The following is a 21,149-nucleotide window of genomic DNA, read 5'->3' on the forward strand; positions in this document are numbered from 1 at the left end:
ATCTGGAAGCCTGTCAAAATGGTAAAAATGACAGCAGACAATTGTCCTTTATTTAAAAAAAAAAAATTCCCGCAATGTCCATTCATCTTTGATCACAGCATCCGACGACCCAAAAACTCTGCCTCCATGGGAGGCTTCCGCTGACTGAAGCCTCTTCGTGATGACAGCTGTTATATAACTGAGGCTGGTGACATAAATGGGTGACCCTGCCCCCCTCTGACGCCACGTGAAGTCAGAGGAAGGCGGGGTCATCCATTTACGTCACAGGGCGGCTCCGCCCTGAGCTATATAACAGCTGTCATCGCGAAAAGGCTTCAGTCGGTGGGAACCTCCCATGGAGGCGGAGTTTTTTTTTTTTTTGGTTCGTCGGGCGGGATGATGGACAATGGATTTACATTGCGGGACTTTTTTTTTTTTTTATATAAAAGGATTTGTCCCAAACTGTCTACTGTCATTTTAACTATTTTTGATCCTTTTTTTGGTGAATGTGTAGGGGTACAATGACCCGATACCAATTCAAATGGGGGGGGGGCGAGATCTGGGACTCCCCTTATTAAAAGGGAGCTTCCACATTCCGATAAGCTCCATGCCCGCAGACCCCCAGAACCACCGGGCAAGGGTTGTGGGGATGAGGCCCTTGTCCCCATCAACATGGGGACAAGGTGTTTTGGGGGGGGGGGGGGACCCTAAAGCATCCTCCCCATGCACGTGGCCTGGTAAGGTTCAGGGGCACTCTTGTCCTCCTGTCCCGTCCCCCCCCCCCCACGGCCTGCTCAGATAGGGGTCTAGTATGGATTTTGGGGGGAACCCCTACGCTTTTTTTTTTTTTTGGTGCAGGGTTCCCCTTAATATTCATACCAGACCCAAAGGGGCAAGGGTAATGGACCCATGCCGTTTTTTCAATTATCTATACTGCTTGGATCCGACAATTCATTACAGCCGCGAGCAGTTTTAAATTACTTTTTTTCCTTTAGAAATTTAATTTTGCTGTGCTATTGTTCTAAACACGGGAAAGATGCGCTACTTTACAGGCATTCTAAGGGGGCCCACAGGCACGATATTTAAAGGAATATTTAATTTTATTGTTTCACTTAAGCATTATTAAAATCACTGTTTCTGAAAAAACAGCCATTTTTAAAACTTTTTTTTGCATTGATACATGTCCCCTGGGGCAGGACCCAGGTCCCCAAACACTTTTTATGACAATAACTTGCATATAAGCCTTTAAAATGAACACCAGATTTTTCATGTTCGTGTCCCATAGACTTTAAAAAGGGTCGCACAAATTTTTTGCCTGTTCGCATGTTCTGGTGCGAACCGAACCGGGGGGGTGTTCGGCTCATCCGTAGACCTGAACTAAACACATACAGATGCGCATGTTCACCTAGAATCCTAAAATAACAGTGCTAAGGAAATTCAGGTGACACACATTGTGACTATATTCCAGATTAGTTGCCCCTGACAAGAACACATTTCCCCATTTCAAGTTAGAAAATTAAAGCAATCATGTTGGGATGGAGGCCCACATAGCCATCAAACAAGAATCCTGGTTGTGCTCACCTGCTGAAGTGCAGTAGGAGACTGGGCAGTATTGTAGAAGCTTGTCTGGCTTGGCTGTTGCCCAGAATAAAGATTTGAAGGCTGACCTAATCCTTGACGAGTCTGAGGAGGACAATTTGGATTGAGAAATGTGTTTAAAACAACGCATTCCAAACATGTTCAGAACTTACAACATATAGTCAAATATCTTCAACAGCCTTGCCTGCAAAATGTGTGTATCAATCAGTTGAGATCCGCCCAAACCAGACTGGCCAAGCTGATGATCATATAAAATAGAAATAGGCTGTGTATTGGTAGTCTGTTGGTAGGCTAGGCTACTTTGTGCTTTAGCCAGATCCTGGTGTTGTACTCCTGGAAAATTATGCAAAGTAGCACCAGACAATACAACTGGAGAAGGCTGAGACAAATTGCTTTGTAGAAATGCTTGCTGAGACCTGTAAAAGACACAAACTAAGTTAACATATCCTATGGGAAACCAGATTTGAAACTGGCTAGAGACTGAAAGTGAGATTTCACATGCTTTTTGAAGTCCATTTAAACTGAATGATAACCTGTTATGATACAAGCCTGCTGCAACCCAGTTCTAATTTGGCACATCTTATACCTGGTTAAACTGACTGCATACTCTTATTAAAGGTCAATGACTCGCCAAGTAATTTAAGGGCATCCCCTAGCAAAAAAAAAATATATTTTTTTGGATAGAACAGGGAATGGTCAAAACCTCTATCAATTCTTTTTGTTATTGCTGTGTTCAATTGATGAGCTTGACATCCTGATATGAAGACACGACAGAAATAGGAAATCCCCTCTGACAAACCCAGACATCCCCATTGGAAGACTTCCCTTACCTACTGTTGTAGTAACAACTGAAAAAAATGTTGGATTTCACATTACTTAAGTCATCAATAACTGAATAAAAGTTCATGCACTGGACGCAAGACTAATGCTGGCCATACATGCACAGAATTTCGGCCGTTTCCAGATTGAGCGATTGTCGGTCAAAAGCGAATCGCCCACTGACAGAATAAACTTGTTTACATGATTGTCGTTACCGTTGGATAACAATAAAAAAATAAATCTATTATACAAGACAGAATATTCTTATAGTTTCGATTACAACATACACATATACACTATTTGAAATGGTAAAAGTTTTCAGTTCGGATCCATCCACATTAGCCGGGCCCACGGTTAAAATTGTTGGTAAAGTTGGGTCCACTAACGGCACGATTGTCGAACGATCTTTCTGAAAACGACCAGTTTCTGCTGAAATTCTGTGCGTGTATGGCCAGCATAACTTGCTGCATTTCAATCCAACATGCTAGTTAGTGCAGTAATGTGCAGACTGATCCATTTGCCAACATAGGTCAAAAAACCACAAAGGTTGAACCATATAGCTGCAATTTTTAAAAGATAAGTTCACCTTTTGTAACACGTTACACCCATATTTAAGGGTTAAAAGGAAGGCAGCCATCCTTCAGAGTGTGTCCAGAACTCTGCAAGACATGTAGGGGACAAAAAACGGGGGGGGGCGCTGACCTGAGTAGTATTAAAATGAGCACTTTAATAGGATAAGATTAAACACACAAGATAGAAGATGCATAATCGTCAAAGTGCAGTCCTGGCATTCCACATGGCTCTGCAGGTCCCACTGCTGTTCCGGGTAGCTGGAAAGGATTGGGCAGCTGGCTGGAATGGATCACAGAGTTTCTCCAGGAAGCTCCACGCTGACCTGGAAGTGACATCACCGGTGTCTGATTGGACTAGGGCAGGGCTGCAGTGGTGAAGGCTACGGCGCTCGGAGTTGGAAGGAGAAGGAGCAGCCAGCTCCGAGCGAGTAGCCTTCACCACTGCAGCCCTGATTGACAAGATTCCAGCCCTGCCTTAGTCCAATCAGATGCCGGTGACATCACTTTTGGGTCGGCTGGAGCTTCCTGGTTCCTGGAGAAACACTGATCCATTCTAGCCAGCTGCTTAATCCTTTTCAGCTACCCGGAACAGTGGTGGGACCCGCAGAGCCAAGTGGAATGCCAGGACTGCACTTTAATTTGACGAGCATGCATCTTCTATGATCTTGTGTTTTTAATCTTATCCTATTAAAGTCATCGTTTTAATACTACACTCAGGTCAGCGCCTCCCCCCTCCCTGTTTTTTCCCTTACCTTTTATCATCTTAGTCCCTGCAAAGCTGCTACTTCCAGTTGTAGGCGTTTCAAAAGATGCTTTTAGATTACCCTTAAACGTACCTTCTCACACGGTACGTTTGTCCTGTGTGACTTCCTGAATCCCATGATGCTTTGCTGTCCTCTCTCTCCCTGCAGGCTCTGCACTACTCCCTGACGCCCCCTCAGTACTAGAGCAGAGCTCAATCACAGCTACACAGCACTGAGTTTCCCTGCTTCTCTATATACACCTCTTGTGATTCCCCCCTTATCTACACAGGCAATGATAAAGTCACTTTACAACCTGAATGAGTAGTAGAGAGGAGAGGGGGTGAGAAAGGAAGAGAGAGAAGAGGAGAGACAAGGAAAAAAAAACCCATCTATATAGAAATAGAGCCCTCCCTTTTTTGAAGCCTATTAGAGCAAACACCCCCCCCCCCCAATTGGAATCCATGCGTCCGCTGCCCTGTATGTAGATCAGGGGACAGACGCATGGATAGAGGGGGTGGTGCCCATGCAGCCCTATAGACGGGCCGCCACTGGAGAGGCTATCCAATCCGGAAAGGAAAAAAAAAAAGCAATATACATTAACCACTTGCTAATCAGCCGCTGTCATACTGCGGCAGGTCGGCTCGTTCCCGCGGGGCTAGCCGGCCACCCGCGATCACTCCAGAGAGCCAGAACGGGGGATCTGTCTGTCAATGTAAACAAACAGATCCCCGTTCTGTCAGGGGAGTAGAGAGTGATCGTCTGTTCCTAGTGATCAGGAACAGCGATCTCTCTCCTCCTCCAGTCAGTACACTTCCCCCCAGTTAGAAACACCTCCCAGGGAACACATTTAACCCCTTGATCGCCTTTAGTGTTAACCCCTTCCCTGCCAGTGACATTTATACAGTAATCAGTGCATTTTTATAGCACTGATCGCTGTACGAATGTCAATGGTCCCAAAAATGTGTCAAAAGTGTCCGATCTGTCCGCCGCAATGTTGTAGTACCGATAAAAATCGCAGATCACTGCCATTACTAGTAAAAAATTAAATAAATAAAAATGCCATAAATCATTCCCATAGTTTGTAGATGCTATAACTTTTGCGCAAACCAATCAATATACGCTTATTTCGATTTTTTTTACTATGTAGAAGAATATATATTGGCCTAAACTGATGAAGAAATGTTTTTTTAAAAAAAATAATTTTATTTTATTATGGCAAAAACCACCAAATACCACAAAAAAAAAAAAAAAAAAAAAAAAAAAAGTTGCATTTGTGGGAAAAAAGGGACGTCAATTTTGTTTGGGTACAGCGTCACACGACCATGCCATTGTCAGTTAAAGCGATGCAGTGCCGTATTGCAAAAAATGGCCTGGTCATTAATCAGGCAAATCTTCCGGTCTGTAAGTGGTTGCGATTGTCATCAATGTTAGGCATGATTTATGAAGGAATTAGATTTTCATAACTTATGCTTTAAGCCTGGTAGAGCCAACTAAATGATTAGTAAGAGAGGACAGTGTGAGGCAGTCAGGCTAGTCAAAGCCGTTCTGCCCCACATATTTGAAGAAGAAAAAAAAGGGGGATATAACCGATTTTATTGGAGTTCCACCCCCAAAAAATTAAATTAATTATTGTGCTTAAAAAGAATAAAAAAAAAACAACATTTGGAGAAAATTTTTTTTTTTACTCACCTCTAAATGCCTGTTGCTAGGGGGTCCCTCGCAGTCTGCCTCCTTCTGACCCTGAACTCCTGACGTCACTTCCCTCGCCGCAGGAAGGGAGATCAGCCCTGCCCCTCCCTCTTGTCAATCATCTGTGACACATTACAGGTCCCAGATGATTGAGCAGTCAATCACGGCGCTCACGCATGCGCAGTGGGTGCCTGGCTGTGAAACCACAGCCGGGCATCCACAGTTACAATGCTGGCACTCCCGAGCGGAGGGGGAGAGGAGCGGGGCTTCGATCCCCCGCATCGATGGACCCTGGGACAGGTAAGTGTCCGATTATTAAAAGTCGGCAGCTGCGGTATTTGTAGCCGCTGACTTTAAATTTTTTTTTTTATATAATGGGAACTCCTCTTTAAGATGTATTGTAAAAGTGTAGAGGATTGTTTTATCCAATAAGATTTTTTTTTCCTACCTGTAAGGTTGCAGAGAAGTAGTAAACAATTCTTGAGCTTGAGAAACCGCAGAAGCATGTCCTAGACCAAGCTGCGCTTGATGCTGTCCTTGCAAAGGAGCAAATATAGGAAGCATCTAGAAGAAGGAACAGTAAAACGTCAATAACCCAAGTCATATACTTTAGGGCCAGTTCACACCAGATGCAGTTCTGTTCAGTTCCGCGCGCTTATTTTCTGCACTAAAAATGCATGCACAGTGTTTTCCATGTATTCCAATGGCTCTAGTTCACACCATGCAGTCAGTATCCGGTGGCGAAACTGACCGGAAACTGACTGCATGGTGTAAACTAGAGCCATTGGAATACATGGAAAACACTGTGCATGCATTTTGTGTAAAAAAAAAAAAGCGCACAAAACTGAACTTATCTATGTTGTTGAAATACTGTTGTTGGAAGAGAAAGCAGCACTGTGTTATACATGAAAAGATAAATACAGTAGTAGAAGATGAAATTAAATTTGAAAAGATCTTAGTACCCCCTAGGTATTTTATGTTGTTAATACAGGGCTACAATGTTCCCTAGTGCCCCAATTTTGAGGGATTTGATTGACAATTAGGTAATTTTAAACAAATGAGATGAGCTTGTTACAATGCATGTCAATTTACTTTTTGATGAGTTTTCAAGGATTTCACCATGAAATACATCTGGAAAAAACAGACAAGTGTGATACCAGCTAAGCCTATGCACTTTGCCCATTGTATTTGAGTCTCTTTACCTCCCAGGCCTGTAGTAAACAGATGGCCATCATTTGCCTTATTCTGATATTGTAATTATCTATTGTACTCATGCCCCTAGCCAGGTAATGATGATCATAAAGTACTTTTAGGCCACTTTACTAAAAACTGTTCAATACTGAAGAACATCAGGTCTAATATAATAAGCATAATTTTTTTATACAGCGTATTCATACACAGATCAGCCATAACATTAGGACCACTGACATGTAAAGAGAATAATATTGATTATATTTTTACAACGGCAGTTGAAAGTGGGTGGGATATATTTAAGTTGATCACCAGCTTTAGTTTCAGTTTAAAAAGATTGTTTGGGCCAGGCTGGCACAAACAAACTTCTTTTCTATCATGTGTAGCTGCTGGAGGGGCTGTATAAACTGTATGTAGCTGAGGCTATTACAGTACAAAGCACTGTGTTTCCAGGTGCGAGATGAGATGCTCCTGTCTCACACCCGGGAACAAAATAGCATCAGCCTGAATGGCTCTCAGCCATTCATAGAACACTTTGTATTCTATCAATGAGTCAGAGAGGCGGCCTGATTACACAATCTGACTCCTGAGTCCTTATTCAAGATGGCCAACGGCCAGAAAAGCTAGGGGGTGTTTTTCAAAGCATTTTCACAGCAAAACAAAGCACAGATGAATGGGCGAGCGTGCTTTCAATATTAACAATGAATTAAAATAGCATTTTTGAGTTGTGGTGCTCAGATGCAGTGTAGTTCTACTTTAAAAACAAAAAAGGACCCCCCCCATGAAATAAAAGAACATATAAACTCTGGACAGGTAAAATAGCAGAATTCAATCACAGAGCTGCAAAGTCAGGCTGCTAACAAATGAACAATTGTGCTATACTAAACACCAAGCTGATAATGTTTTCATGTGGACTGTCAAAGCCCTAGTGTATTCAATCTCAAAGCCAACTATTAGGAGAAAGTCAATATGAAGATGCTCACCTGTGTAGGCTGGTATCCCTGCTGCTGTGTTAAAGTTGGAGCCATGCGTGCATGCTGTGTATTAAATAGGTGACTTGTGTCCATATAGAATGCTGGAATTTGTGCTGCTGGACCTGCTCCAGAAAGTGAATACAATTTTATAGGAAAATCTGACCATAAATTAAATTTAATATATACACATAAATCTCAATTCAACAAATAATTCATAATGTACAATTGCCAACCTAAAAAATGTCTGTCCGGCACTCATCGGTGTGTGCAGCCTATTGCATTAGGGTGTGCCCTTAGAGCAAAAACACACATGCGTGTATATCAAGAACAGTGGACGGTGTCAGTAGGGCAGTGGACGGTGTCAGTTTTTTTGTTGTTGTTTTTTTTTTACAATATTTTTTTTCATTACTTGTTTACAATTTGTTAGTAACCCCATTGGGGGGCTTAAACAGACCCCTGGGGTCTCGCTTTTGAGAAAGAGAAAGTGACTGAGGACAGCTCTTTCCCAGTCCCTTTCTCTGCAGCCTCAAGTGGACAGTGAAGGAATGGGAAGCGCTCTGTGCTGAGCAGCATAGTTTACTATGCTTCAGTTAAGAACACAGGAGCAATCGGTACAGATCACTCACTGCTCAATTAAAAAAAAAAAAACGCGGCCAAAAAAAAAACAAAAAAAAAAAAAAAATTACCGCCCCTTCCCAATCTCAATCCTGAAACATTCCCTGCAGCAGCCGGAGGGAAAGGAGAGGAGGGAAGCTGGAAGAACTGCAGTGGGCAGATGGAGCGCCAGGAAGCAGGGGGAATTGGTACCGCACGGGGTGATTAGAGTGTGCACACCTATGCCTGCACTGTACAGCTGGGATCATTTAGTTTATCTAGTGGCGGTTTTTGTGACTTTAGTATTTCCCCTGGATTTGTTCTGGATTCATTCTGGACTTAGCTGTTCTTCCACTTCGTGCCCTAGCTTTTAGATTACCTTTAGCGTCTGCCTTCTCTCCAGCCCCCCTGCTTTCCTCTTATCTATGGGTGAGCTCACTGGCTGCTAGAAGCAATAGCAAAAAAAGGTGTTTATGCCAGTGAGGCTGTCTCGTAATTGAGAAAGATTAGGGGCAACTTCAGATAAAGGCTGACACTTTGAAAACACATCACACCTCAGTGGAGAAAAATTCCATGCTGATTATCTATACTGATATGCACTGAATGAAAGGATGCCCCATCCTTTGATGGAAATGAAAATTATAAACCTACAGAGGGTTGATATCAAAGTCACCCCCAAAAATGAAAGTGAAAAAATTATTCAGCGGGCTAGTCTATTTTGCTGAAATTTCATTGCAGTAACTCAAAATGATACTCAGTAGTTTATATGGCCCCCATGTGCTTGTATGCATGCCTGACAACGTCTGGGCATGCTCCTAATGAGAGGACAGCTGGTGTCCTGGGGTATTTGCTCCCAGATCTGGACCAGGGCATCTCTGAGCTCCTGAACAGACTGGGTGCACCCCGACGGCATCAGATGGACCAAAAAAAAAAAAAACAATGTCCCAGAGGTGTTCTATTGGATTTAGGTCAGGTGAGCATGGGGGCCATACAATAATATCAATTCCTTCATCTCCAGGAACTGGTTGCATACTCTCGCCACATGAGGCCAGGCATAGTCGTGCACCAGGAGGAACCCAGGACCCACTGCACCAGCGTAGCGTCTGACAGTGGGGCCAAGGATTTCATTGCGATACCTAATGGCAGTTAGGGTGCCATTGTCTAGCCCGCTGAGGTCAGTTTGTCTCTTCATGGATATGCCTCCCCAGACCATCACTGACCCACCACCAAACCAGTCATGCTGAACGATGTTACAGGCAGCATAACATTCTCCACGGCTTCTTCAGACTCTTTCACATCTGTCACATGTGCTCAGGGTGAACCTGCTCTCATCTCGGAAAAGCACAGGGCGCCAGTGGCAGACCTGCCAATTTTGGTGTTCAATGGCAAATGCCATTTGAGCTCTACGGTGTCGGGCAGTGAGCACAGGGTCCACTAGAGAATGTTGGGCTGCCAAGCCACCCTCATGAAGTCTGTCAGAGACATTCACACCAGTGGCCTGCTGGAGATCATTTTGTAGGGCTCTGGCAGCTCTTAAAGACCTTCTATGGCCCTGTCCAGCTCTCCTAAAGTAACTGCCTGTCTCCTGGAATATCCTCCATGCTCTCGAGACTGTGCTGGGAGACACAGCAAGCCTTCTGGCAATGGCACATATTGATGTGCCATCCTGGAGGAGTTGGGCTGCCTGTGCAACCTCTATAGGGTCAAGGTATCGTCTAATGCTACCAGTAGCGACACTGACCCTAGTGAAAAACAGTCAGAAAAGAGGAGTAGCGAAAAAAAAAAATGTCAGTGGCCGCCACCTGTAAAACCATTCCAGTTTTGGAGGTCGTCTCACTCTTGCCCAACCAGTGCACCTGTTAATTTCATTAACACCAAAGCAGCTGAAACTGATTAACAACCCCCTCTGCTACTTAACTGACCAGATCAATATCCCAGGAGTTTGACTTGATGCTATTCTCTGATTCAAAAGTGTTCCTTTAATTTTTTTGAGCAATGTATAAACATCCCACAATTGAGGAAAATTAACTTTAATGGAAAACCCTTTTTGCAAGTACTATTGAAAATAAGAGTGTGGCACTTATTTCTCATTACAAACTTAGCCTGAAAACTAAAGCAGGGGTAAAAACCTATGCAGAGGACGGACACAAGGCAGTGTAGGCCCAGGAGCCACTAGGCTCATGTACACTGCAGCTCAAAAAAAAAAAAAAAAAAAAGCTGCTTTTTATTTTGCGTGTTTTGGGCACTTAGGCATCTTTTCTGCTTGAAAGCACCTTTCAAAAATGTGAGTTTGGTTGGGTGGGTTTTCTGCCTGTAAGAGCATACATCTATAAACGCCTGAAAATGCCACAGTGTGCAAACACACTGACTAACATGGAGGGGAGTTTCCAAGCAGAAAAAAATGAACTCACAAAAGCTCAAAAGCCTGTAGGAGCTGCTTCTTTGAGTTGCAGTGTGCATGAGCCTTAAAGCCGACGGTACAATCAACTTTAGAATTACCACAACAGTACAACACGGACCTATGAAAACTATCTGTACCTAGCCAGGCGGCCCTTTCAGTATATGGATTGTTCTGTCTGTACTAAGCTTCAGACCAGGGGTCTCAACTTTTGAAACAAATTTGAGAGGGGGGGGGGGGGGGGATTGTGGACAGTGGGAATGGAAAATGCTTTGGCATTGGTGGGAGCAAACAATACCATAGGCTTGATGATCAGTGGAGTAAAAAAACAAAAAAAACATCACTGCTGTCAGTGGGAGGAATAGCCCCGTGGGAGAACTCATTCCCCAAATCTGGTGTCAGTGGGAGGAATAGTAACATGTATCTGTGAAAGGGCCCGATAAAGGCAAAGGGCCACAGTTTGGAGCTTTAGACAGCCATGGAACGTGCTTCCAATGACATAACAAAGTTGCGTGCAAGCTACATTTTTATTTGGTATGTACAATGCTTTCCAGGTGACTGGGATCTGTCTAGTCCTAAAATAATGGCAGCAGTCTTCAAATATTATATTTATGCATCGTCATTGCCTTTCAAATCGATTTCTCTCTCATGTTTACAAAGTGGGATAAATCATTTAAATGAATTGAACGTACCAGCTGCAGCCTGAGAGACATACACCTGCTGACTCTGCTGCTGAGCCATGATAGATGGCATACAGTTGAGCTGAGAAAAGTGACTAGCAGAGGGCATGCTGTTGCTGCTATGAAGTTGCTGTGGCTTCACCTTGCAGATATTTGGAGGGTCAGAAGTTGTGGTTGTTTTTGTGCTAAGTGAGGAGGTGGTATATGTTCCAGCTCCTACAGAGGAAGGTAAAAACAGAATCTCCGTAAGAGAAATGTTACAGGATTCAGGCTAGATGGAAAAAAAATCTGAACAATTACCTACCTGACAAAGAAGTTGTTGGTGTTACTGAAGCTACTGGGATGGGAGGCATAGAGGAACTGGAAAAGGAGTTGTAGGGTACGCTGCTTGAAGGAGCAGGACCAGAACTGCCAGCATTTGTAGACACTCCCCCAACTCCACTGTTGCTATTGGTGGGGGCTCCCATTGCAGATGTACTAGTGGGAGGCGCAGCAGACGTAATGGGGGATCCTTTCTCTGCAACACTCGGGGAGTTCTCCCATGCTTTGCGAGCTGACTCCATCTGTGGAAAAAGATAGTTTAACAATCCTTACTGGCTTGTTACATGTTAAAGTGACTGTAAACCCTCACCGTGGAAAACAATCTAGTTTAAAATAGAAATGAAAGACAAAAAACATTTGGATATAAAAAAAATTATAACCCCCCCCCCCCCCCATTTTTAGAAGTGATCACATTCCCTCTGTTCTCAGTTACATAAGAGTTGGAGGAGGGGAGCAGCAGCACACTAATCTTCCCCGTGAAAGGCTGTGCAGGGGGGACGTGTCAGGACAAGTCTGATCATTGGAGAGCAGACTGAGTTCCCAGCCAAGCTAGAGAACTTGACCACTATGTGTTCTCCTGCTTAGTGTGGTCAGTTTTTATTTGTAATGCAGAGGGACTGGCAGGAACACCAGGGATTTTACACAAATGAAGCAATATAAAGAACAGGAAACAATTCATACAAGTACATGGTACAGCAGCCACATATCAGGAAGATGAAATGTTGGGTTTACATACTCTAAGCAACCTCAATAGTAATATTTAAACAATGGACTGGTAAGTCAGGTACAAATAATTTCATCCTGCTCAGTATTAAAACTCATATGCAGTCTCCCCTCCTCCCCAATAAATGGATATTTCTGATGCTCAATTAAATTGTGAATTGTAGACATTATCTGTAAATGCTAAGGCCTTGTATTTAAAGTTTTGGATAGTTTCTCTCATCAACAGAGAGCAGCAAGGGAATGTCCATGGCCATTGTATGCAGGTGGTTTTGGAGAGTACAGTTCAGCCACTGACATGCCCACATTACCCATCCATAGCAAATTTACATTTACAGACCAAGTAAATAGGAGCAGCAAATTTTCTCTAAATCCTTTACCCACCCCAGGACCAGGGTTCTCCATTACCACTCTGAATCCAGATAGCTGGCAGGAGTTAAAGTGGAGCTCCACCCAAAAGGGGGACGCTCCGCTTATCTGTCTCCACCCCCCTCTGGTGCCATATTTGGGGGGGGGACCTGGTTTTGACAGTTCGGCCCCCTCCTCCTTTCCATGCCGCCGGGCCATTGAAAGAGCGCAGCGCGCTTCGCCATAGGGAACCGGCTATGAAGCTGCAAGGTTTCCCTTAGAAGCAATGGCTGTGGCAGCACCCGAGAGCTGACGGAAAAATCAGCTGGGGTGCCAACATCGCTGTATTCCTGGACAGAGAATTGTCCTTATATTAAAAGTCAGCAGCTATAGTATTTGTAGCTACTGACTTAATTTTTTTCTGAAGGAGCCTGGAGCTCCTCTTTACCTTTTGCCGTCTTAAAAAGATTATTTATGAATTTAAAGAATATCCATTTTCTGAAGAAATGCTAATACAGCCGCATTATGTGGCACTTTCTAGGTGGCTACAGTAAAGTAGTAGTAAGGCTAAATCTAACTGTTCTTAAGAACACGCCCTTCCTCCTCCTAACTATACTGTATACCCTGTATAAAAAAAAAAATAAACCTGTGTACTTATATTTTTTTTAATCCAGTCCCGTGATTCTGCAGCTCCGACTCCTCATGTAAGAGAGTGCTTGACAATGGCTGTGATTTCCCAGAACCATGACATCCTCCATAAGCTCCCATGGCTCTGCCATTGGCTGTGCTCCCTCACCTGCAACAGCCACTCACTGACACAGGGGAGACGGTGCTGCAGGATCACATGACCAATCTGGATTAAAAACGGGTAAGTACACAGATTTTTTTTTTTTTTTTACAGTATATTCAGGATAGTTACTAAGGATTTGGGGGGGGGGGGGGGGGGGTTGGGGGCGGGGGATCCAGGATAATATAGAACTTGCAGAATAAAAACAATATATCCACCTTATAAAACACATAATTGCATTGATCAATTTATAATTTAGCTATTGTGACAACTGTCAAAAAAAACAAGGTAGTTTCTTACATGGTGTTGAGCATCAAGATTTTTTTTTTTAATCCAGTAGGATGGGATGAACCCCCGCGCCCAAAAAAATTTTTGAAAACATTTTCTTCACTATTTAAATTACCTTACAGCTCATAGTGCAACATAATTCTAGATTATACCTTTAGCGTGAGGTCAACAGTAGCAGGAGATACAGGTGTTAGGCTTGGGGTCTGCTGAAGAGTCTCCCTCCGAGACAGAGGAAGTGAATGAGGAAGAGGTACCTGAAATACAATGAATGTTTACAACTCACATTGTGTACAGCTGTGGCAGAAATGATAGAACTGTTCACTTAGATCAACTTAACTAAAATATCAAATAAATATGTGTGTATCCAAACTATTAAGAGACAAATGCTCATCTGAGATAAGGTACTGAAGATCAGAAATACAACTTACATTAGGCACCAAAGAAGATTCCATTTTAGAGCTTCCTGAAGGTGCTGTATTCGGAAGGGCATTGGATGGGCTGGTATAATCTGTTACACTCTCCTAAATTGTCAGGAGGGGGAAAAAAAAAAAAACAATGTAGGTAAAGGACATCGGTCACAAAATTAAAAGATTAAAGTAAACCTATAATGATGGAAAAAGCGGGCTGCCATTGCCGGCTTCCTGAAAATGCATAGTTGTTCATCTTCTTTGCTAATTTCAATATGTTGAGTCACTGACCTAGAAGTTTGCAGGAAAGCAAGAAGTCCTGAGCTCCATTTTTATTTTGGATTAGTTTAATTACTGACCCCGGGTTCACACTGTAGTGATGTTAGAGATCGCATGCGATTCGCACCCGCACTGCGGTGCCAATCACATGCAATATTTGTGCAGTGCGAGTTCAGCCTTACAGTTGTATGGCTGAATTCGCAAAAAAAAAAAAAAGTGCAGGGACTCTTTGCCCCCCGCCCCAACCCGCACTGGAATCGGATAGCATGGGTGTACTCACCCATGCGATCTGATTCCTGTCCGAATCCACAGTTCTCACTGCGATATTCGAACCGATCTGGGGGTGCCTTTTAACATTGTATCGGCACCCGCAGCAGTTCAGAGGGCAGTGTGAACTGCCTGTAAGAGATGCGCTGAGGGAACCAGCAATGAAATCTCGCTGGTTCCCACATCACTAAGGTGTAAACCCAGGGTACAGAAGCATGACAGCTGTCTAACTGGCATTTTCAGAATGCGAAGTGGGCAATGGAAATGTTCTAGCTGACTGCTAAAACTTTGGACAGAATTATCTACTTTACATCTTCAAAGTACAATCTATGCTGCTGTCTGCATTAAAGTACATGCATAGCCAAAGTTCTATTAGCGTGGATAGAGCTGGAAAGGATGAAAACCTTCCCAGATGGGGAAATTTCCCTTCACTTCCTGTCTAGAAGATACAACAGGAAGTGATAGGAAATCTCTGTGAAGTGATGTGAATTCCCCTCTTAGACAGTCAACATCATGGAGTGGAGAGATGTCTCCACTGGAAGTCTCTCCCCCCCCAATTATGCATTTATTAGGAATTCTGGAACAATTACTACAGTTTTTCATAACACAAGCTAAATGAACAAAGCTTGCTGATGAAGCTTACCTATCTTCACCAGCTACAGTAGCCCTTTAAGCCCTCGTTCACATTGAACGCGGCTTTGAAATCGTGCAACTTCATCTAAAATTGCACAATTTCAAAACCGCATGTCAGTGCGACTTGAAAGACATCTGTGCGGCTTTATGCACAGATTTCCATTAAATTTGCACAAAAAAAAAAAAAAAAAAAAAAAAAATCGCCAAAAGTAGTGCAAGTACTACTTTTGCAAATCGGTGCAGCGCCGCGAAGTCGGCGTTGCGCCAATTGGAACGGCGCCATTGCCAGCAGTAGGCTGTGACTTGTCATGCAATTTGACCTGTCAAATCGCTCCAAAGTGAACGAGGGCCAACTCTGACTTCAAACACCATCAAGCTGCAACACCTAGACTCGAAAGATAGTGTAATGTGCCTATTAGGAGTTTCTGCAGACCAATTTTAACAAGCACGCAAGGGAGAACATAGGGGCATGAAAATCTCCATACTTTGTATTACTTCACACACACTGACAAAAACATGACTGTTACCTTGGTGCTGGTTCCAAATTCTGGTGCAGACACAGAAAGTATGCTGGTGATTTCAGGGGTTACTTCTGGTATGACCTTACTCTCTTTTGTTGGAACAGGTTCTGGTGTTCGAACTGTGGCTGGCATCTGCTTTTCTTGGGACTCTGGCTCAGACTGCTGCTGCACCTCTTTAACTTTACGATTTTTAAGTGATCTTTCCTTACCAATTGGCCCTGGTTTGTATTCTTTACTCTGAATAACATTGATATCCTGGATCTGTAAAGATAAAAAAAAAAAGTGCTGATCATGTGGTGTTATCAGTAAAACAAATAAAGAAAAGCAGTTCTCTCTGCTTAAAAATTCAAGGCATAACCCAAGCATAGGTTTTTGCAGCAAGCCATAAACTACAAATGCAGAGGGGTGGGCATCCCTGTGTCCTGTAACGTACTTCAAGATTTTAAAAGCTTTTTCTTTTATCACAGATCCCAGGATATAGGGTGTTTTCATCTCCATTATGTTAGGGGGGTACCAATTCCCAAATATGAAGAGAGGGCAACTCTGCAACAAGCCTCAAATAATGAATCCAGAACAGATCAAAACCTTACACAGCAGCCAAGTGGTAAAACTTGTAAAAGTGTAAACTAAGGACCATACATCAGCTTTACAAACAAGCTACTGAAGCCTGATGACAAATAACCCAAGAGGCACCAACACTCTTCGTTGAATAAGCCATCACTGAAAACAGTAGAACAATTCCCCTGCAAACCATAAGCTTGAGAAATAAGCTGACTGATCCATCAAAAAATTGTAGATTTGAAAGCTACGTGACACTTCCTTGGGCCTTCAAGAAGCACAAAGAAATCAACTGATGAATTGCAGCAGTTGACCTCAGGTAACATCCGATAGCATGAACCATATTCTAAGGTGCGAAGAGCCTTTTCCCCCAGTGTCTGAGACTTTGGACAGAGAAGGTAACAATCTCCTGGTTGAGATGGGAAAAAAAAAAAAAAAACACCATAGGGAAAAAAAAAAAAAAAAAATACAAAAACAGCTGCAGCCTAAGAGCCACCTTATCATGGTGGAACACCAGGTACAGGAAAGAGCACCCAATTCTGAAACTCTGTGGGCTAAAGTAACAGCAACCAGAAATATACCCTTCTGAAAAAATAACCCAAATGTTTTCAAAAGGAGATTTCTGCAATACAGAGAAGTACCAAGTTGAGATTCTATGGAGTGAACAGCTGGGACAATATGCATAAGCCCTTGCACAAAGGAACGCACCAAAGATTGTGAAGCAATAACTCTGTGAAAAAGTACTGCTAAGGCTGAAATCCCTTGATAGTGCTAAAGGCCAGTCCCAAATTAACAGCCTTGGACCTGTATAGTACCATGCAGCCGAAAGAAAAATAAACTGAAGCAGTTTTCTCTATGAAGGAGAAGAGGTCCATCACCTTCGGACACTGGCATAAAACTGAGGATTCATGGAGTGGGGTAAGGTTATAGGGGAAGAAATGGAGCTAGAAAAAGCCAGTCTTCAAATCCCAGGCGGAACTGTTGAGGCGTTAGCTATGTTTTGGTGCAGAGACTGCACAGACATAACTATCATCTAAGACAAAAGCTGAAGCCTTGACTAACAGGGAGGGGTTAAAAGACTAAAAGGGAACTTAAAGTCTTTATTTTTTTGCAAACCCAAAGTGTGTGTGTGAGCCGCTCAGGCTGCATGGAAATATGGTCCTGTGCCAGCTGCTATGTGTGCTGGTCGGAAAGGAGCCGCCCACGCTTCAAACATTGATAGATGGGGGGCTAGATGTCCCGGAAGCCACACATCAAGAAAAGACCCGCTGTGTGTGGACAAGTGGCAGTCTCAGCCTGGACCCCCGCCAGGCCATGTCCCCAACCTGTTTAGCCTTGCCCACCGGAGCGAACGGCGTTGAGGGCGTGGCCTGGCGGGGGTCCAGGCTGAGACTGCCACTTGTCCACACACAGCGGGTCTTTTCTTAATGTGCGGCTCCCGGGACATCTAGACTCTTTTTTTGCCAATCACCTGAAGGTGGCAGAATAACTCTACGGAGATGAAGAGACCTGTGTTCTGGGATTTACAATAAAAGAAAAATAATTAAATTGAGTAAAATTTCTATTAAACAGAGAAATATTGATGCGTACAGGTTTCGTCTGAGATCTCAAATTTTTATGGATCCTCAAAAAAGACCTAAAGGGGGCATAAATTTACAAGCAATAGACAACATAGTAAAAATGATTCCTTCATTTGAAAAGGCAGACCACAAATTCTTAAGGGATTAATAACAGGTGAGCTTCACCATCTTCTGTAAAAGTAGTCAAAATGCATGTCTCAGAAATGTCCTAGTTTTTATTTAGTAGGACATTGCCACACCCACATACTGCACTAGAAAAAATGCCTGCTGCGTTTTTGGTGCAGTAACCTGCATCAAAGCCAACCAAAGACATCTTCTACAGCTTGTCAAAAAGAACATCTAAACAGGTGTCTGTTTAAAGTGATTGCAAACCCATTTAAAAAATAAAATAAAACATGTCATACTTTTGCACAGAGGAGTCCCAATCCTTCTCTTCTAGGTTTTCTCTCCCACTATGGGTTCTGGCTCCTAATAGCAAGCCGTTTGCTATGGGGGCATTAGTGTGGGCTTGCTCCTGAGCCACGCTCTGTCTCCCCATTGACACACGCAGTGCAGCTTGGCCCTGCCCCCCCCCCCCCCCCCCCACTCGCTAGCTGTAACAGAGCAGCAGAAGCCAATGGCTCCTTTTATTCTATGAGGAGGGGGAGAAAGACGCTGCTCTTGAGCACAGGACTGGATCGAGCTTGAAATCAGTTAATTATGAGGAGGGGCTGCACTCAGAAGCTTTTACCTAAATGCAGAGAATGCATTAAAAGGTAAAAAATCTTCAGCCTTTAGAACCACGTTAAGTGGAAGCCAATGGTTACACTGCCATCTTGTGGCATTCTTAATTTATTGTTAAGAAAATGTCAATACAGTCAATTTTAAAGAAATGCAATCACCACAAATATGGATTTACAGTCCATAAAGTATATGAACTATTGCTAAATTACAGCACAGTGTAGAGAAAAAAAAAGAAATCATAAAAAGTATAAAAGACAACCAGAGCAACTCATGCACTTTTAAAAAATTACCTTCTGGGTTTTAATTGGTCCTGCTCTAGGCTGCTTTTGTCTCTGCTCTTTAGGTTCAGGAAGGTTTTCTGATGCTTTCTCAGAGAGGGATGGTGTACCCTCATTATCACTGCTACTTGATGCAGGGGCACCAAATTGAATAGCTTCCATTGTCAAATCCACAGCATCTTGACTTGTTTTTGTAGGCTAAAGGGTAATAAATAAATAAGAGTCACATTCAGCTTGGTTCAAACAATGCAGCAACATTGGGAAAATTATACAGTAAAAATATTGTGGCGTGGGATTGGAACACTTGTCAGAAGCAATCTGTGTCCCCATTAGGGAGAAGTCCAAATTTTGGGTTGTCCCCAGAACAGCAATGGAGGAGAAGTCTTCCAAAAGGGATAGTTCTGGTGATCCAGGGACTCTCTAACTTGGAAAGGATTTCCTTCCACTTCCACAGGTTTATGATATATATATCCAAAATGGAAAAAAGTTTGCCTATAGTTTTACTTTAAGTGGCATTGAAAGTGCTGACTTACCTCAGTGTTGGCATTTGGTATAAATCCTGTGAGAGGTTTGTTCCAGGCACTTGATGATTGTGACTGAGGGTTAATGGGGCCCACTAGATACATTAAAAAAAAAAAAAACAAAACACACAAAAAAAAAAACAATCAAATCAATAAATATTTAAAGTTTAGTAAATATTTAAAAGCCCATTAAAGGGATGCTAAAATCTTTTTTTTTCCCTTTAAAAATAACATGTTATACTTACCTGTTCTGTGTTTATTTTTCGGTTTTGCACTGAGCAGCCCAGATCCTCCTCTTCTCAGGTCCCTCGCTGGCACTTTGTCCCTCCCTCCTGTCAGGTACCCCCACAGCAAGCAGTTTGCTATGAGGGCACCCGAGCCGAGGCTCACTGTGTCTATTCAGACACGGAGCCGTGATTTGGCCCTGCCCCTCATTGGCTAACTGACTTTGACAGCAGCGGGAGCCAATGATGATGCTGCTATGTTTCAGTCAATCAGGAGGGAGAGGCCCGGATGGCTGAGTCACTCATGCACATCGCTGGATCGAGATGGGGCTCAGGTAAGTATTAGGGAGGCTGCTGCACACAGGTTTTTTTTATCTTAATGCATAGAATGCACTAAGATAAAAAAAACCTTGTGCCTTTACAACGACTTTTAAAGCCCAGGTTAAAGTATAAAACAAATTAGTTACACAAGAGAGCCATCAAAATTGGAACCAATTTGAGCTTCCAAATTTTTTTTTTAATATTCTGTCAATCATGGATCGTTGGGTTGTCAGATCAACTATATTTTAGCCTCTGGCAGATGGAGGGAACACGCCTTCAAGTATTTCAGTTTCTGGCAGCATAATTGGCCAAATGTTAAAATTAGCCAATGTTGCCAACTGCTCCACCCCGCAGATGTGTGCAGAGAGAAGGGGTGATTTCTAAGGTAACTTAAGATTTCTAATGGCAGTTGCATCAATGTCCCATTTAATCAAACGCATAGTAAAAAAGGTCATATTACAATAAAAAACATGACTTGTAGGACACTCACGTTTCTTAGATAAGTCATTTAAAACACTTGGAGCAGCCATCTTGTTTTCCCACAGCTCTGTTCCTAGTGAAGCTGATGGTTGGGAAGGTGGTGGAACTTTCACTGATCCAGGAAAGTCGGAGCCATTTGTGGTTGGCTGAGACTGGACAGGTAATGGAGGCTGACCTGACGGCAATGATACAGGTACCGTCTGCGGTAATCCTTGTGCTGACAAGCCAGTAGACTGAGCTTGTAAAGCTGCTGCTTGTTGCTGCTGTTTCTTCACAAATCGAGGTGGAAGTTTGGAATTCTGACCCCTTCCTTTTTCACCAGAACCTTTTTTGTTCCACACCTACAAAATAAAAGTCCAGATTGATCTGATCAATAAAATAAAAATCACAATAACTTTAGCAAAATAACACAAAAAAAAAACAAACAAAAAAAAACAGGACTCCTGTACTCAATGTAAAATCTTTTTCTTGGTGTTCCCTTCAATCGACTCCATGAAAAGGATTTGATAGCAAGTAAGAAGTCCTACAGTGAGGGGAAAAAGTATTCGATCCCCTGCTGATTTCGTATGTTTTCCAACTGACAAAGAAATGATCAGTTTATAATTTCAATGGTAGGTTTATTTAAACAGTGCGATACAGAACAAAAATATCCAGA

At 42.9% G+C, this 21,149-nt stretch overlaps 1 protein-coding gene across 3 annotated transcripts in view; it reads right to left on the reverse strand.

Moving 5' to 3' along the window:
- PRRC2C (proline rich coiled-coil 2C) overlaps positions 1–21,149 on the reverse strand; it is a 127,107-nt gene that overhangs the window by 19,564 nt on the left and 86,394 nt on the right. For 2 of the 3 annotated variants that reach the window (XM_073593239.1, XM_073593237.1), the window contains exons 19-30: positions 20,505–20,835; positions 19,482–19,564; positions 18,961–19,146; positions 15,816–16,070; positions 14,131–14,223; positions 13,855–13,956; positions 11,543–11,801; positions 11,251–11,454; positions 7,576–7,691; positions 5,850–5,965; positions 1,763–1,994; positions 1,561–1,662 (exon numbers count right to left, since the gene is read on the reverse strand). In XM_073593239.1, coding sequence (XP_073449340.1) covers positions 1,561–1,662; positions 1,763–1,994; positions 5,850–5,965; positions 7,576–7,691; positions 11,251–11,454; positions 11,543–11,801; positions 13,855–13,956; positions 14,131–14,223; positions 15,816–16,070; positions 18,961–19,146; positions 19,482–19,564; positions 20,505–20,835 — 2,079 coding nt within the window. The remainder of the gene's footprint in view (positions 1–1,560; positions 1,663–1,762; positions 1,995–5,849; positions 5,966–7,575; positions 7,692–11,250; positions 11,455–11,542; positions 11,802–13,854; positions 13,957–14,130; positions 14,224–15,815; positions 16,071–18,960; positions 19,147–19,481; positions 19,565–20,504; positions 20,836–21,149) is intronic. The other variant, XM_073593238.1, reaches the window with a different exon arrangement.

The sequence above is a fragment of the Aquarana catesbeiana genome, linkage group LG07, assembly GCF_042186555.1.
Source record: "Aquarana catesbeiana isolate 2022-GZ linkage group LG07, ASM4218655v1, whole genome shotgun sequence".
In the NCBI taxonomy this organism is placed as follows: domain Eukaryota; kingdom Metazoa; phylum Chordata; class Amphibia; order Anura; family Ranidae; genus Aquarana; species Aquarana catesbeiana.